General features: G+C 44.0%; 1 protein-coding gene across 2 annotated transcripts in view; it reads right to left on the bottom strand.

Moving 5' to 3' along the window:
- Svp (nuclear receptor subfamily 2 group F member 1-B) overlaps positions 1 to 9,609 on the bottom strand; it is a 120,460-nt gene extending 110,851 nt beyond the window's left edge. Inside the window, exon 1 of one of the 2 annotated variants that reach the window (XM_071787417.1) lies at positions 7,586 to 9,609. In XM_071787417.1, the coding sequence (XP_071643518.1) occupies positions 7,586 to 7,937 (352 nt within the window). In that variant the 5' untranslated portion in view covers positions 7,938 to 9,609. The remainder of the gene's footprint in view (positions 1 to 7,585) is intronic. The other variant, XM_071787418.1, reaches the window with a different exon arrangement.
- Between the last annotated feature and the right edge of the window lie 8,285 nt (positions 9,610 to 17,894).

Here is a 17,894-nt window from a genome sequence, read left to right as displayed (position 1 = left end):
AATCAAAATAGTAATTAAAGTAAGTTATCCTTTTTTTTCTAAACAGCAGGTTTGTATAAATTAAATTTAGCATTCATATTCCCAATCCAATTACGTATATTCATACGTTAGAATTTATTCTTTTTCAATCCTATCAATTATTTTTGTATATTATTTAACTTTAATGACAACTAGTAGAGATTATTGTAAACATATATAAATAAAGTTTTCCTTTCCTGCATTATCCTTGCACCGTTAAGTAATTTTTTTTATTTTTATACAATAGCAAATTAACAGGATCGTATATAGTAAATAATTATTCACCATTAAGCTCGTTTAATATTTTTCGGTTGAACAACTTCAAATAGTATCGTCTGAAATATCTTCTTTAAAACGTTTAATTATAAAGCTAAAATATTAACAAAAACTTAATTAAGATGTTTCAAAAATAAATACACACAAAAAAATATCAGCTACTGTTGCTAATATAGTCGTAAAATATGGATAACACATTTTTTGCAGCGAGAGCTATATTTTTTGCATCAGCAAGAAAAAAAGGTTTTGCTACTATTGCAAAATTATAACTTTCGCCGCAAAAAATGTTAATTAGCCATATTTTACGACTAAATTTAGCTAATTTTTTCCGTGCAGAAAAAGAAAACAACATTTTTTAGCAAAAGACGTTGCACTCATCTTATTTATAATACACACGTTTTCTGCTTTGCTTTAACCGCTCCTCATGGTCCTTCAGACGTTTGCTCTCAACGTCGCTGTCGCACCTGTTACTCGCGGAATCTCGCGACTATCCCATTCCGGAACGCATAACCGGTGTAACGCGTGCCGATCGACGTGCCAATCGGCGCACGGCGCTTATGTAATCAGCATGATGTCGCGGAAAACGCGTTAACGAGCGCGAGCCTGGCGCGAGAAGTCGTCCTGGCAGTCGTCATTCGATTCCTCGATCGCTTGCGATCGCGTCTCCGCGTCGACGCGCACGAGAAAAGCAAACGACCATCGTCGACTATCGTCGGCGATGCGTCTCATTGGGAAGAAATCGGTGGAACGCGCCGCGCCGATGCACCGTTCCGCATTGGACGTTCATTGGCGTAATCGGCCTGATTGTCGGCGATCGCTTTATTACGTCGGCGAGTTGATTTTGATGTCAAACGATGTCAAACGGCTGCGAGTTATCGTCAATTTGCCCGGTCAATCGGGACGAGTCTGACGACAAACACGTCGAACGAGAAAAATGACTCGAATCCTAACACACGCAAATTTTCCGCATAAACTTGATGGCAAATTCTTCCTCGCATAAATAACTAAAATAACTTCCGGTTGCAATTATAGAGAGATCGCGATTATTTACATTGAATGTGCGCGGACATCCTGCAAATCCTTAGATCTCTGCATGATGTCAAGAAAATAATTTGTCACTTTTGATTCTGGATATACGCACGTGACGCCTGTCGCGGATAAACTTCTTCGACATTCGTTTATCCCGAGACCTTTCTTCATTCTCGTGCAGTCACCCCTGCCGGCGCAATCAAACCCCATTTCACGGTGAGGGTAGAAAGGCCGACGTGGGTATAAACGCGCGCGCGTTTGCCTCCTACGCGGGACGAGGGAGAGAATTCGCGGTGTTCCGGGCAATTAAGATTACCGCGAACAGAAATTATCGCCGGATTAACCGTGTTATTACGGCACCGCTAATGCCACGGATAGGCGCGAGAGAGCTCCGGCAATGGGTAAATATCGTTACCGCGGTTGTAATTGGTACACCGGGGAGAGAGTGACTCGCCGCTGTAACTCGAGCGCTCAATTAAGGGTCCAACTCTTAACCCGGTTCGGCCCTCGCTTCCACCATGACGATTTTACATCGACCGTATCGGACGTTAATTCGTCGCGGTATCACACCACACCGTGTTTTTCGTATTTCTCTAGAGTAGGCGCTTGTTATCACTCTTCTATTATCCGGGTTTTCGTTTGCGTAACAACTTGGATTAAGCTAAGCGTAAAGCGAGATATTTCTATATAATTCTTTCATTTAAGTATCTTAATTTCATTTCATTTCATTTTATTTTGCACGATATTGTCTTAAATGATTTCTAATCAGAAACTATGTTCTCTTAATTTTTCCTGAACATCCAGGATATCTTGTATATTTATAAAGCAATAACTACCTTATAGATTTTAATAATATATGCGTGGAGGGCATAAAAGAATAATAATTCGTAATGATACGTTTCAAAACAAAATGTTTCCTTCGCTTCATCTAACAAACAAAAAGACGTGTACCGAAAAGAACAAAAGAGCCCTTTGAAAGATCGTGTGTAAATTCACGAGAAGGCTTGCGGATGCACGAAGACGATCGTTTCACTCCGAGGAATTCCGGCGGGCCGTATCGGGTGCATTGCAGGGCGAGTAATTAGAGAAGCCCCGGGTTCATTAGGATATCTGGTTGTATCTTGGCGACAGTTTCCGCCACGCGACCGACCAACCGACCGACGGCAGTATAACGCCTATAGCAATTCAACGTGGATGCGAGAAACAGGCGAATATATTATTAAAAGTTTTATCGCCAATAATGCGAAACCACCTAATATGTAATTGAGATCTCATTAAACATTCTACTTTACAAAAGAGTGAATAATAATAAGTTACATCTTCTGTGATCGTAGAATAAATGTAACATATAAACGCTAAAATGAGCTGAGCAACATCGTTAAAGAATCCAACTCTCTTGATAAATCAATTTTCTGCCTTTAGATTTTATCAGATATTTAATTATTAAAGATAAAATCAAATACTAATCAAATAAATGTACGTAACGATAAATTGTGCCTTCAAGCCGATAGGTATCTATATTTTATTAAAACGTTACTTGATACATGAAAAGCGTGTAAGGCCTCTTAGATTATTTCTTTCGTAAAAAAATACGATCAATTCATTATAAGCGCGGCCGCAGATTAATAGCCGGTATTGTAACTAACTCGTTCATCGAATAAAGTCGGTCGGTTCTTCCGGCAGACTCAACCGTCAATTATCTCGCGTGGCGAGAACAGGCCCTTCGGGAAACGCGACGCGGCCGACTGGTTGCAGCCCTCACACGGATGCATTTCCGCGTACTCCGAGCGAGCGGGCGCGATGGTGGTCAGCCGACATCTGGCCGACGTGGCCGGTGCAATTCGTGAAATTCGTCGTTACACGGTGCACAGATTACACGCGGTTTAGCCGAGCCGCCGGAAACGGTTTACACATTGTACACGGAAGCAATTATCGCGAGCGCGCACGCCGCAATAATCGAGTCGGACGATGCGCCGACATGCTTTAATTGCCCGACAGCTTCGCCCATCCCTGCGACGGATAATTTGGGATTTTAAGTGTCCGAATAGATCCGTAAATTTTGCAGATAATACGACGTGCGATGTAATAATTAATAGTTAGTTATGAAACATACGGTTTCGTGTATTTTTGTTTCTAAACGGATTAAATAATGTGGATATAAAATGACATTGATGAAGTAACTCGCATTCGAAAAGCACGAGTTCATGTTTTAAATCAATACACATATTTTATGTATGTCTGCAATATTATGAGACTATTATCGTTAGAGCAAGAAATGTCAATAGTATTCCACGACGTGAAGCGATAAGAGAACATATTTTATTTTTTAATGAAACTTAAAATCAATTGCGCAATAAAAAATAAGTAGCGACATTTAAAGCTTTTGCTTGTTATGTGCATAAAAAAGCAGATTCAAAATCTTTGCAACAATGAAAAAGATATCAATTATGTAACAAAAAGAAAATTATTTCAATAAATTATATCGAAATATTATTATAAACTTTTAAATTTTATCGAAATTATTACAGTCACAAGCCTCAGACGATCATGTACACAATATATCCTTATCTTCCACCTGCTTATGAATTACAAAACGGCAACGATTGTTCCCACATTATTTTGTTCTAACGCTGAGGCACTTTATGGATATCAGCAATCTCAATACCGATCAATCGGAACAAAGTACTTTTTCAATCTGCTCGAATCGATCGAGGCTCGCCGCCGAGCAGGTTCATCCATCCATTTGTCTGTCTCGTCTTCGCTCGCTCGGTCAGCTTCAGTATCCCATGATTTCCGCATGATATCCAGGCGTGTTACGTGCCAGATCCCACGCACGGTCTCGTCTCCGTCGAGGGCAATACACCGAGTGAACCTAACGAGATTTCAATAGCCCGATCCTCGCTGTCGGTTACCGCAAATAGGCTCGATCCTGCGGTAACGTCTAGCGAGCGATGAATGCTAAGCACAGAAATGCGGAACCACTCCGCGGCGAGAGGGATAATGTGCGGTAAATAGAAGAATGTTATGAACTCGCATGGGATACTCCGCGCGTAACTCGTGCTATACTTGTCGGAGTTGTCGGTCCGACGGCGACGGCGACGGCGCACACCGGTATCCCTCGACTCCTCGAGGGGGCACGAAAGCAAAACGTACCGTTTTAACGCCCGGTAAAAATAATTTTGATTAAGCGAAGTGAATAATATATTCTCCGTCTTAATAAAAGGCAGATATCATCTAATTATCGTCTCAGGGATGAGAGTGGCTGTTATACGAGATTCATGTCAAAATGATTAATTTGAAACGTTTCAATGCGAGAGAGACCGCATATGAATTTTAAATTATTTCAGCATAGAAACGCACGTGTGCGAAGATTATTTCCGAGCTACAGAACGAATCCATAATGTTTTCCATGCAGATCATTAATATAATTTATCGCGGATATCACGATAATGACTCGACGTCTCGAAGACGTAAGACCGTAAATAATTAATTAACATTTCATGTATTTACCTGCAAGAATTCTACGACAGGAATGTCAACAAATTGTGTCACAAGTGCAAACATTATCCGTAATAAATTTTTAATTGATGCGTGCAATTTACGCGAGGCTCATCGCTCCAGCGTTAGCAATTTGCGATTGAAGCTTTCACGCGTCTCGCTGCGGCTTCGACGCATCGGGCAAGTAGAGAGCAAGAAGGGCGAAAAGAAGGTAGGAACCGCAGATAGCTGTGTGTGTCATTAATCAAGGCCCTCGAAGTGCACTAAATCACCCGCGAGATATAAATTACCGCGGGCAATCTGGTATCAATAAGGCGTAATTCGGGATAATAGGGCGTGCGAGAGAGGGCGGACGCGCGGGAGGATATATAACTCCTGATTTCCGAGGGTGCTGTAGATTTCGATTAACCCGAGTCCGTTCGCCTGTCCGAGCCGAGTCGCGACATTTCTCTTCGTTACTCTCCTCTCGTCTCGAGCCTTCGATCCTTCGCCTTCGTATAAATGATTTAACGGACGGACGTTGCAGGAGCCCGAGCTCGCTGTTCTCCGTCGCGAATGCGAAAACGACGGTGTCGAAATAACGAAAGCTAACGCAGATATCTGACCAATCGCTCTTAGACATTTTAGCGAAGACTAAATTTAAAAAATACCTATCAATAGATTTCAAAAATACTTTTATCTTAAGAACAAAGATTATTTATCAGAAAAAAAATCTTGTACAATTTTGTTACATTATAATCTTCAATTAAGATCGAAGAACCATTAATCTTTCTTCTTTTTAAGTAAATTGTTTGACGGGAAGATTCCGTATTGCTAAAATATTAATTCGGATTTTAATCCAAAGAAAGAAGAATCGTTACCGCTACGAAAGAGCAAATAAATCCTATTTTCGACTTGTCTACGGGAACGACACTGTCAACGAGATAAAGTCTGATTTGAACATTGTACACAATATTGTTACGTTAAATAACAATTAATTTAATATTTAATCCTATTTTCCGGTCACAATAATCGCACTCGTATTTTGATGGTAAGTCGAACGGCACGGAACTTAACTCGATACGTATCCGTGTAAAGAAAGGAAACGTGAGGCGTGTAACATACAAATCAAAGTACAGATCGTTCGGAACGCTTCCCTTGTATCGACAAATCGCGAGATTCGTCGGCGCGATACGACAAGCAGCGCGGCGCAGCGCGGCTAATTAGTTATCCTCGATACATCTGGTCGATGGATAATTAGCCGCTACGGTTTATACGCGCGATAACTCGCCGCTCGCGCGCGCGCACGTTCTCGACGGCCCGCTGGGATTTGTTTCCGCCTGTGAAAACAATTTGTTTCTCATTCCATCGGAACCGAACCCCGTCATCATCGGCGCCAGAATGGGATAAACCCTTCCCTCTCGCGCCCGCTTCTCCCTTTCGACGTCTGTCCTCGTTCCTCCCGCTTCATTTCCTCGGCCCTATTACATCGTTATTAGGCTCGTAACAGACGTGTAAGCGTTCCGGGGAACACCCCACTGGGTTATTAATGGTGACTCTTTGTTTTTTCGTACTCTCCACGCCCGATGGCCACGATGTACTCTTTTTCTCTTCTTCTCTCTTGTTCTCCTCCTCCCCCCTCTCCCCCTCTCTTTTTCTACCGCCCGTTCTACTCCCTACCTTCCTCTATCATTCGTAACGGCCTTTCTTCCTCTCATTAACCCAGGATTTCGCCGTTTCTTTCCCCCCTTCATCCCTCATTTCCGTTCCTCCCTCTCTCATGCACATCTTGAATAAATTAATGTAAGCGCGAGCATTAAAATAGGTGTCGGGCATTCTGATGCGAATGAGTTCTGCCTCGCGTGGTGACAAATTGGTCGCGCAGGTAAGGGGATACCCATCGCGTCCCATGATACTCACGGCAGAGAGAGAACAGTCGTCGAAAGGGCGTGTGCACGCGCTCCTCCACATGAAGGAAAAAGAAAGCTTTCGCGCGAACCTACCGCGACGGTAGAGACTTCGACGGTCGCCCTATTCTCGCCGTGCGATTTCACCGCGCGTGCTATCGTTCGTGTCGCCTGTCGTGGAATCTCCCATGAAATATCTTCGACGAGATCTCAGATCCCTGTTCTCGATCGCGGACAAAATGCTTATTCACTTTTATGATTGTCATTGTGTTTCTTGTGTGACGTTTCATAAACTATTTTTCTTCTGCACATAAAAAATATAATTTAGAAAAAAAATCACCAAATCAGAGTCGATTATCAGTAATATTCGAACTTCTTAAGGTAGAGTATGCGTGCAATCGCGACGAATAATGAGAATATGACAAGCGAATAGAATCTAACAAACAAATCGACTTTTCGATCACTCTATCGTAGTTCCTATCCAATTTTAAAGAATTTTGCATATCATACACATGTTATATGATGAAATAGAAGCAAGTATTATGTATTCCAATAATATACTATATCTTTCTCAATACGCGAGTTTTTAATGTCTTTAATCTTATTTCCTGTTACCGTTCGCCTGTTGTTTCGGCCTACAAATCATAAAATATCATTGCGATTCGCTCAATGGTACAGTCATCGACAACAGGTCTTAGCTTATTATCGCACGAATGATCAACATGATCGTTAGAGATATATGTCTAACAACTATCGCAACGTTAGTCCCCACAGTAATCGAGTATGTCACTAAATATACGCCTATTAAGTCATCGCCTAATCATAACGTAATCACGAGGACATTTTTATGCACTTTTTAAACGCCGTGAGCGACTCACCTTCGCAAGTAAACTGTCCGTAATGTTTGCCGCTGCTTTTGTCCCCGCAGACGACGCACTCGATGTTCGGCGATTTATCATTTTGCGAGCTGCCGGACTGTGAACTATTAGCCTGGCTTCCGGGAGTGGTACTGGGTGGCAAGGGGTCCCTCGAGGTCAGGACCGAGCCGGCGGGCACCAGACAGGTGATGTCCTCCGGCGTGGCCGAAGGCGTCAGATGCGCGGGCGGCATCGGCGGCGGCGGGCCTACCTGAAGGGGTCCGCCGCCGCCACCACCGCCGCCGCCGGCTGCGCCCAGGGCGGCCCCGGGGTCCCGCGAGGCCCAGGAGGGCGGCGGCGCGACCAACGCCATCGAGGCGGTGGTGCCGCGCGCCGGGAACCCCAGCTCCAACGTGGTGGTGAACTCGGGGTGGTGGTGTCCGGCTGGCACCCGACCAGGGAACAACGTCGCCGTCGCGGCCGGGTAAACCACCCCGGCAGTCGCCAGGGCGTCCGCGCCTACCGTCCCGCCGCGAACCACCCTGCCGGTTTCCTGTCCGTAAGACGCGATTCGACCGGCAACGACGACGGAGCCGACTGTAGGTGGGAAGTCAGCTCAGTCCGTCAAGAATTCCTCGAATTGAATCAGTCTATATCCTGAAAGATGCGAAATCCTAACACAGGCAATGTCCTCGGCAATCTGCGCGTTGATCACTTTGACGTTAATATATCGGCAATCGCTCCTAGAAATCCACTTTTCTTCACTCACTTCTTCACTGTCCTGAACTTCCCGATAAATATCGCATAATCGTAAAATAAACTATACAAGTGATGTCCGACACCTATCATATTTGCAGAGAATCACGAGTATACCGACGCGAGCGTTCTCAAATTATCGTTCGAGTGCGATTGTACGTATAGACATTTGTCGAAGATATCAAAGTCAAAGCTTTATCCTTTAACACGCGTTATATTTCCTCAATTTTTTATTTTTGTTTCGTTTTCGCTCCGGTTCTCCAAATCTTCAAACTAAATAGCTCACCTAAGATTTACGGAGAACCGAATTCTGTCCGATCCTTCGATCTTTTTCCGAAGGTATCGCACTTAGGTTAAAGATTTCACGACTCCAATCAACTTTGTTATTACTCGTAGATTATTCGCGCTGCAATAACCACAGTGCCATCCCGCAAGAACTCCCAATAAACACGCGTGAATAACGATCGCGAATGATACAACGATGTCAAACAGTAACAACCCTCACACTCGGTCATGCACTCGGAGGCACTTCACTTTTTCCACGTGTACATCGCGAATTGAGAAGGAAGGTCTTGCGTTTAAGACACCGGCACTCGCACCGACACCGATCAAACTATTTCGTCAACCCTTCGAGCATCAGGGAAACGACACACGATCCACAATATCAGTGAATCCGCTGCGAAATGGGGGAGGGATTAGGAAGGGTAGACAAACTCCGAAGATGAATCCGAAGCAGTTCGGAGCGATCGCGTCCTTCCGCTTTGACGCGATTTGGAGTATATCTTTCTCAGAGCTCTCTCTCATCCGTAGCCGCGAGCGTGCCTGCGTACGTTCCCGCGTGCGTACGTACGTGCGTGCGCGTACGCAGTCGATATATCGTACAGCCGCAAGCGACACTTGCGTTTGCGCGAGCCTCGATGTGTACGTTTGCTCGCCCGCTCGCTCGCGTGCGCGTGTACTTCTTCGGATGCGTGTTGCGCGATGGTGTGCGTGATGGTGTCGTCCCTCCGTCGCACGCTCGCAGCGCCGAGCATCAGCAACAGCAGCAACAGCAGCAGCAGCAGCAGCGACGGCGGCGGCGGCGGCGGCGACGGCAGCGGTGACGGTGACGGCGGCGGCGGCGGCGGCGGTGGTGGCGGCGGCGGCAACGGCAGCAGCGGCAGCAGCAATAGAACGGAGGGCCGTAGTAGTAGTAGGAGAAGGAGGAGAAGAAGAGAGGTGATACTCGACTACCGCCTCGATACGACTATTCTTGGGGCCGACCAGAGACCGACTGCCGACTAAGGCGACCCCTGACACCGACCTGGACCCCCCACTATCGCAAACCCGCGAGGGTTTCTCGCGGGTTCCACTGGTTGCCATGACTACTGAAGGTGGGGTCGAGTCCCGGGCGCGCCCCGGTCGTCCTCTCATTGGCTACGGGCTTGCCCTACCCCGGACAACCAGCACGCGTTGCCCGACCAAGTAGTTCCGTACCCACTGTGACTCCTCGATCTAGTCGCCGTTTCCCTCTTTCTCTCTTGCGATCGCTGATGAGTGGGTCTCCTTCTTTCGCCCGAGATTGTCTCGCTCGCCGCACCAACGCCTCGCTCACTCGCTCTCGCTCTTCATCTATCTATCCGTCTGCCGTCAGTCTATTCGTCCTGCTCTCCCTCTCCTTCGTCGCCCCCCTTCTCCTCTCTCCTTCTACTCTTTCTCCGTCTCTTTTTTTTCTCCCCATTCGCGAACTCCACGAACAAGTGCTTCGCAGTTCTCCTTATCGCGTTCCCTGTCCTTCTCCTTTTCTCTCGCGCACCATGTTCCACCACTCTATTCGTAATCTCTTCTCGCGGACCCGAGCTCTCCGGATTCTTCAACCTGCTGATCATATTATTACGCTTTTTATCAAACCGACCGCGACCGCTACCATACAGTCGTCATCGCCGCCTCTAAAAGCGCTTGTCGGGCTTATCTCGGACTGCCTTCTCGGGAGGGGGCCGTGTTCGATCCACCAGATTCAACCTCAAGCTCGTTTTAATCCTCCCGATTCCTATCACTTCTTTCTTTCCGCATCAAGTTAATCCGTCTGCGATTATTTCCGCTGACCGTTACTCCGATTCGTCTTGAATTCGCCGCGATGAATAGCAATCTTGAAGTACCTTCCAACGACTTTTCCGTTTTTAGCCATTTAATATCATCCTTACCCGCATTTTCTTCGCTTTACAAAAGAAAGGGTCCGCCGTTGTTATGAAACTGCTTCGTAAAGATTTGTTTGAAAGCATATTAGCCGGTTGGAGGATGACATGACTATAGACGAGCGATTAACATTTTCGTCCGGGTGTCTTCGGCCGTTTCTTCTTTTCTTCTCCGGAAGAAGGGCCCAGGTAGAAGGAAAGCGGTCGTCCACCCCGCCGGTGTCAGGGGCAGCCGAGGGAAGAGAGGTCAGAGTGAGAGGGCGGCAGCCAATGAGGACGTGGAGTCAAGTGGGGCGCGAAAAATGGGCCGGCCCGCCTTCCATCCACCCCGAGTGCTAAGGGTGAGGGTAAGGGTGCGCGGAGTAGGGCTAGAGAGGGCTCCGAAGGCGGCCGGGGCATCGAGGTAGGGTCAGTCGGGTCGCAGCCCTGCACCCCTACAGCCTCGCCTGTCAAGCTCTTTGCTCTTTCCTCGCCTCCCTCTATCTCTTAGTCCTCCATCTCGTTTTCCCTTACGCTTCGTCGTCTTTCCCTTGCGACGGCAGCGCGGTCCCTACGTTTTTCCGAGCTGCCGGGATCCGATATTTTTCATGTTCAATCTTACTTTCTCGTTTTTTGTCTTCATGCAGGGTATTGATTTAATGGTACGTACATAGTTCGGTGAACGTTAAATCCGCGATTACGAATCTCTGCTACTTATATCATGTCAAATCTTGTTTTTTATTCGGATTGCCGTTTTACAGCTTATATACAGTGTTTTTATATCATTGAAGAATTAATAATTTTCTTCTCCCATTATTTTTATATAAAAAATAAATGAGAAAAAATACTTTATCAGTATTTAACTACATTTTTCCTTTTTAGAAGTACAAATTTACGCCTTGAAAATGCAATAAATGTGAAAGTGTGCTAAAGAGTTAAAAAGAGTTAAATCTCACATTACATCATCAATCAGTTTATCCTACATTCCGTTACCGATAAACTCCATCGCGCAACATTCTTATCGCGCAATTGCTCGCTGGCGTTTCTCCGTGCCGTAATCGATGTCGAGCCAAAGCAGGCGCGTAAGACGATCTTCTCGCCGAGCGACGAAATCGAAGGTATCCTCAACGCGTGATTCGAGCGCGAGGAATTCGGCCTCTCGATACAGCGCGCAGCAACGAGAATCGCTATTCTTTTTTCGACGGGTTGCGTGCGTGCGCGTGCACGCAAATAGCGGACGGCGAATAGCGGCGGCTTGGTCGGGCGAGCGAAAAACGAGAAAACGAGGGTACCGGGAGGCTCGAAGACGATCGGAGCGAAGCGAGCCGTTGGCACTCGCGCGCTCTTGAACCGAACTCAATAAGCGTGACCTCCGACCGACCGACGCTCGACTCCTCGGCCGTTACAAGCGCCGTCGTGGATGTCGTCGAGGGTCGGATTTAGGCTGCACCCGATGCGACCGCATCGGATTTCGCGCGACCTGTTCCACCTGACGACGTCAGCGCCGACGTTTATCGCTTCTATATCGACGCCGTGGGATTTCGTTTCGATTACAGGGCAACATTAATATACATGTATTCGAGAAATACATATATGAAAAATTCAAAATGTTCCTTATTCTTAAGTTTTTTACTGTTTTTACGTTTTCTTAGATTTATTATCTTACTGGTCATGCAATAAATATATTTTAAAAGAGAAATTTACGTAAATCAAACTACACTTAATTATAATGCATATTACACGTTATCATACTTTAAAGAATTATAAATGTTTAATTAGTCTCTTTGCAAAAGAAAGTTTCAAGTTTCGAGTTTTAACTGACCTATAAATACTGAAAAAAAATATTAAAACTGCAACATAAGATAAGATAAAAAGTTGTTAAAAGCAATAAAAAATAAAACCGATAGCTGAAAATAAATTTATTTGTTTTAGAATAGCTGCTATGATTCTTCGCTTCATTTTCAATTCTCGGTTAATGTTTTAAATTATTACAGCATGTTATTACAGCAAAAGATAACGGATATCTCGTATTAAAATAAAATAAATTAGAGATTGCAATATCGAGCGATTGAGAGTCTGAAAATTAAAGTCTATAATACACTGAGAAAAAAATTTTGAGATCCAAGAAAATATTTTTTTGAATAGTCCTAATAACATATTTACTTAATATAATACACATATTTATTTAGAATTATATATATTTACTTAATTTAAGTAAATATATATAATTCTAAATAAATATGTGATTATATTAAGTAAATATGTTATTAGGACTATTCAAAGAAATATTTTCTTGGATCTACAAAATTTTTTTCTCAGTGTAGATTAAACATATAATTATCTGTCAAATCGACTTTCTCTCAAATAATAATTTAATTTTCCACATTTCCATGGCCACGAGCGACTCGCCCGTATCATATGTAGGGTGTCTTTAGAATATCCCGGATCCGATAACGACGCGGGGAGCGTCTAAAAATCTCAAATCACCCGAGGCACTAACCACCACCGGCGATGGCGAGGGCGTCCCGTGGCGAACCCAAGAACGACCTGCGGTGTATAACCGCAACCCCCGCAACCGCCGTCGGGGGTGAGCGAGCGTGCGTAATAGTTATAGGGGATACGTGTGTGCGGCGGTCGTCGTGAGTACGTTAGTAGGGTGGAAGTCCTAGCGGTAGATTGAGGCAGGAGGAGACGGGTGGAAAGGCAGGGGGTGGGCGCGTCGCGTACAAGTGCATATCGGTGAAGGGGTGCCCGAACAATGCGCTCATTCAATGCGCTCTAGATATGATTACCGGAAACCATCCCGTAATTACTTTTTGTACATCGAAAACGCACGAGGCCCTTCGCCTCCTCCCTTTCCCTCGGAAGCTATACCTCCCCCGACTCTGCGCTATCCACGTTGTTTGTCCCTCCTCCCGCCTTCGTCTTTATTGCCGTCGCGGTGCTTCTTAAACCACGCCATGACCTTCTTCCACTCTTTCAATTGTATTCTTAACGCGTGCGGACTCGTCAGTCGATTTGCCATTCTCAAGATGGTATATCGAAATTATCACGCTTCGCGTACTTAATCTCTCACGAAGTAGTTGTAACATTCGTTCACGATCGACTAGTCCGAAGAGAAATTATCTTCTGTATCGTTATGCATCTCTTCATTATTATAAATGAGATAAATATGTAGTTTAATTTAAAAGATTAAACGTAATCACGAGCGAACTTCGACCTACATAAAATACATACATTATAAAATCACAAAATGAGTAAAAATAATGTTTTTCGTTTTGCGATTCTTAACACAAAAAAGTTTTTCTACATGTGTAAGGCTTTAAAAATGATTTATTGTCAACTAATCAAAAGTTATCGTATTATTAAAGTTGTTGCTAATCAACTACTCAATTAACTATACTTAGAAATACTTTGTTGTTTTGTAATAGATTTGGCACACATATTATACGTACTAAAACGTTAACATTTTGAAAGTCTCTTTCATATTTTGAATCGATCGCGGAGAAAATGCGGCATGTTCCGCTGTGAGCAAATATTTATCTCGTGATATTAATTAAGTACTGAGGGAGTCGGTTGCTCGTTTGAGTCGCGAGCGGGTTCGCGGTACGCAAACGGCGCTCCGGATATTTTTCCAATCTTTCAACTCTAACCGCAAAGAACGCAGATATTGCCCGCCCCCGCATTCGGTGGCCGTGTAATCTTGCCGTGCGTCTTTGATAGGTTTATTACCGAACTCAGGCTTGTTTGCTCCGCGTACACAAGGTAGCGCTGGCTTTTTTTTCTTCCGAACGTGGTTCTCACTCGCGCGATACCTGTGCAATTATATATTAAGACTGCAACTTTATCGATTTGCGCATTTACGGTTTTCTATCTCGCATTTAATGTCATTCCAATTGCACTATTAATTAACCTAGTCTGATGCTGTACGCTATCAACGCTATATGTATGCAAAACAGTATCATAAATAATAAATTATAAACTAGTTGGAAATCAAATAAAAATTTTGAAAACAGTTTTCTTTACATGTTATACAAATTTTTATCTTATACGTTACAAAATCTTTAATACTCTTAATATTGTTTTGATCAAATACGAGTTAAGTTACAGTAACAGTTGCCATAAGATTGCGAAAAACATTTCAGGTATTAGAATCGATCTTTAAATTTGCATGACAAAAACGCTCGAACTTCATTTGGACAAACATTTCTATGTTACTCAATGGAAGTTGTCTCGATAGTAATACAAAAGTAACAAAAGGGTTAAAATCGGCCGGTCTACGTGTCTTTCGAATGCTCGTATTAGTAAAGAAGCGTCGTTAATTCTTTGTCATCGATTTTCGTAAGGTTCAAGAGAAACCGAGAGAAAAACTCATCGAAAAAATATTTATGTAGCTGCAGATTTTAGCGAGAGGGAGAATCACTGATCTCGTGATCGTCGCGACTACGACGACGACGACGACGACGACGACGATGTCGACAGCGTTGGCGGTGGCGGTTGCGGCGGCGGCGACGGTGGAGGCGGCGCCTGCATTATGAGTGTGTTCATATTTCCTGCGTTTGCCTCCTTCCATCCCTTATCTGTCTTCCCTACCCTCGGAGCCCTTTTGTTCGCACTCTTTCGACTGTTAATGCCGCGAAATTAACTCCGCAAGGAGCGAGTTTAAGAACTGCGCGACTGGATATAGATATGTATATGTATATAATATATATATATATATATATATATATATATATATATATATACACTTTCCAACCCCTCGCTCGTCCCTGCCCTACCTTCGCCGCTACCCCATTGTGCCCTGCGCGAGCGGTATTATTTTAACATTATCAGTTGCCTGGGCGCACTTAATTAATTTATTTATGAACCGCGCGCGAACAGGGACGAGAGAGAGAGAAAAAGACGAGAGAGAGCTCGAAACTCGAGTCGTTTCATCGCCGGATTTGTCTCCGGAGGTTCAGCGGTTCAACCCCTTGTCGTCGGTGGTTGTCGAGGCCGGTCGGAGATTCTCCCGGGCTTAGGGTCCGCCGAGCAAAAGGACGTAGCCCTAATAACGCTTCCTCCTTTATTGCGTCCCATTTTATCGCCAGCCAAAGAAACGGGCTCCGCGGAGAATGTCCGACCGAGTGAGACAGACAGAGAGGGGGCGAGGGTGGAAGGAGGTAGAGGACGACAATTTAAGGACTGAAATCGCAATGAGAGCGGTAACTGCTGTAATGAAAAAGGCGCTTGATTACGCGCCGCGGACGGCGTTAAAAGCTGCTGCGACCGCTGATCTTTTAGTAGTAATTGTTCTTATTCTTAAAGAGTGAAGAAAGTAATGGTGGCATTGACGCAACAGGATAAGCGATCTATCTTTTGCGAAACAAAAAAGAAATTCTAAATACTTGTTTCATGCTTAACAATAATCTGCATATAGTTATCCCCTATATATATAATCATTTTTATAATACTCGAATATTAGATTGTAAAAATTTCAAACAAATAAAATTCACATATTAACACTCTGACTAACACAAACATGTTTAGCGTTAAACGCGAGAGGAAAGTATATGTAGGTATATGCTGTTTCCGTAGTGAATAGAATCGCGAGAGAATCTTCGGCACTTGGCGAGAAATTCGAGTCACAATCGGAAAAGACATAGATCGGCCGGACCTTCCTCTTGGGGATTGAGCGATAAATCAAGCGATATCCCGGAAGGGAGGATCCCTCCGCCGTACTGCCGGAACATTTGCATAGGGGAGATTTTGACCCTTCGTCTTGGTGGACGAAGCTACCGGTCAGTCGTCCAGTTTTGGGATCACCTGTCCCACGATTATCCGGGGTCAAGATTGCGAGAGGGATTTCGCCGGGAACGGGACCCTTGCACTTCGACGAAAGCCCCCGTGCGCCCCCTTTTTCTCTCTGGTCAGCAGCTCTACTCCCCGTTAGACTTACCGGCCAATCCTCGTTCGACGCATTTACGATAAATTAATGGTTTTTCGAGGCTCCTCACCGGACGGTCTCACGAAAATTCAAATCGGCAACGGCCTCGTTTACGATTATCCGTTTCGTACTGCCACATGCCAGTGTAAACTATATTGCACTCTTTAGAAATAAAACATATTCTTCAGGAAAATAGACTAGAAAAATCAACAATGTCTTTTAAAATATTTAAATAAAGTATCGATATCAATTAAGTATAATTCGCGAAAAATAAACAAATCTTATTTTGCCAAAAGTAAAAGGTCCAGAAAGATGAATAGAAATAAGTGAGATATATTAATATTAAAAAATATTTTAATAAAAAATTGTTTAAAAAGAAATATGTATCTATTGTATTATATATATTTTACAGATGGTCTTTTTTATATTAAAATCTAATTATCTTTTTAGTTTCGGACAAAGCTAAAATGTTGTAAAGAAAAGAAATAAAATAAATCAGTAAAATATAAAAATAAATTAAAAATGATATTTGGTTTTGCGCATTTTTGAATACAGATCAATCCATCAAGTTTACAAAATGCACTGACGCGGGATCCTGTTTACTCACGATGACCAGAAAGTGGACAATAGTCATTTCGCGCGCGATCATTAACGATCCGGCACAAACTGGGGAGAAAATTTCATGATTCCGTGGAATGAACGGAGAATCGGACATCAGTTCTGAAGGGAACGCTAATGGTTCCATATCAAACACCGACCGACCATTTAACCGTGCGAGAACTTTCATGGCGTTTCATCATTAATCTCCCGTGAAGTCTTCTCGTGTGTAAACAGCTTTATTGGCAGCTCCGAAGAGAGATTCCGTGACGATGCGAACCGAGCGGGTGCAAAATTTCATGGAAAATCTTGCGCTGGCGCAAGTCTACCGATTGCAGATGCCAGACGCAGGTGAGACTCGCATCAGTCATTCACCGATCGAACGTTTAACGTTTCCTACCGCACTTTGAACAATGCTAAATGGAAGAATGTCGAGAAAGAAAAGAGGAGGCAGCTGGTTAAAGAAATTTTCATAAATAATATTATATAAAAAGAGCGTTAATAATTCGAACTGATTTCAATAATTTGCATAAAATGAACTGCAGAAATGTTTAATTAATCGGTATTTATAATTACTAATTTCTTTAATGCGATTGCAATGAAACTATTAAAAATGTTCGTACAAAACGTTTTTCATTCCACGCCTTTTTCGTATTCAAATCAGACTCGGACCTTTCCATATATCTAAAATTGAATGAAGAAGAATATACTTCTCGAGCACCGATCTAATGCGCGTTAATGACCGAGACTCGCGGAACATCGTCGTTGTGCGAATGAGAAGAGCGCGAAAGACACGGGGTATTTTCGAGTAGTAGAGTGACATTTGGGGGAGACACGCCGGAAGGGATCGAATCGCGTTTCCCCTCGATTGACGACGCGAGTACGCGCGCCCGGGCGA

Source organism: Temnothorax longispinosus, chromosome 9, assembly GCF_030848805.1.
Source record: "Temnothorax longispinosus isolate EJ_2023e chromosome 9, Tlon_JGU_v1, whole genome shotgun sequence".
NCBI lineage: Eukaryota > Metazoa > Arthropoda > Insecta > Hymenoptera > Formicidae > Temnothorax > Temnothorax longispinosus.
Note: the sequence above shows the minus strand (reverse complement) of the source record. Positions and strands in the feature narration are given on the sequence as shown.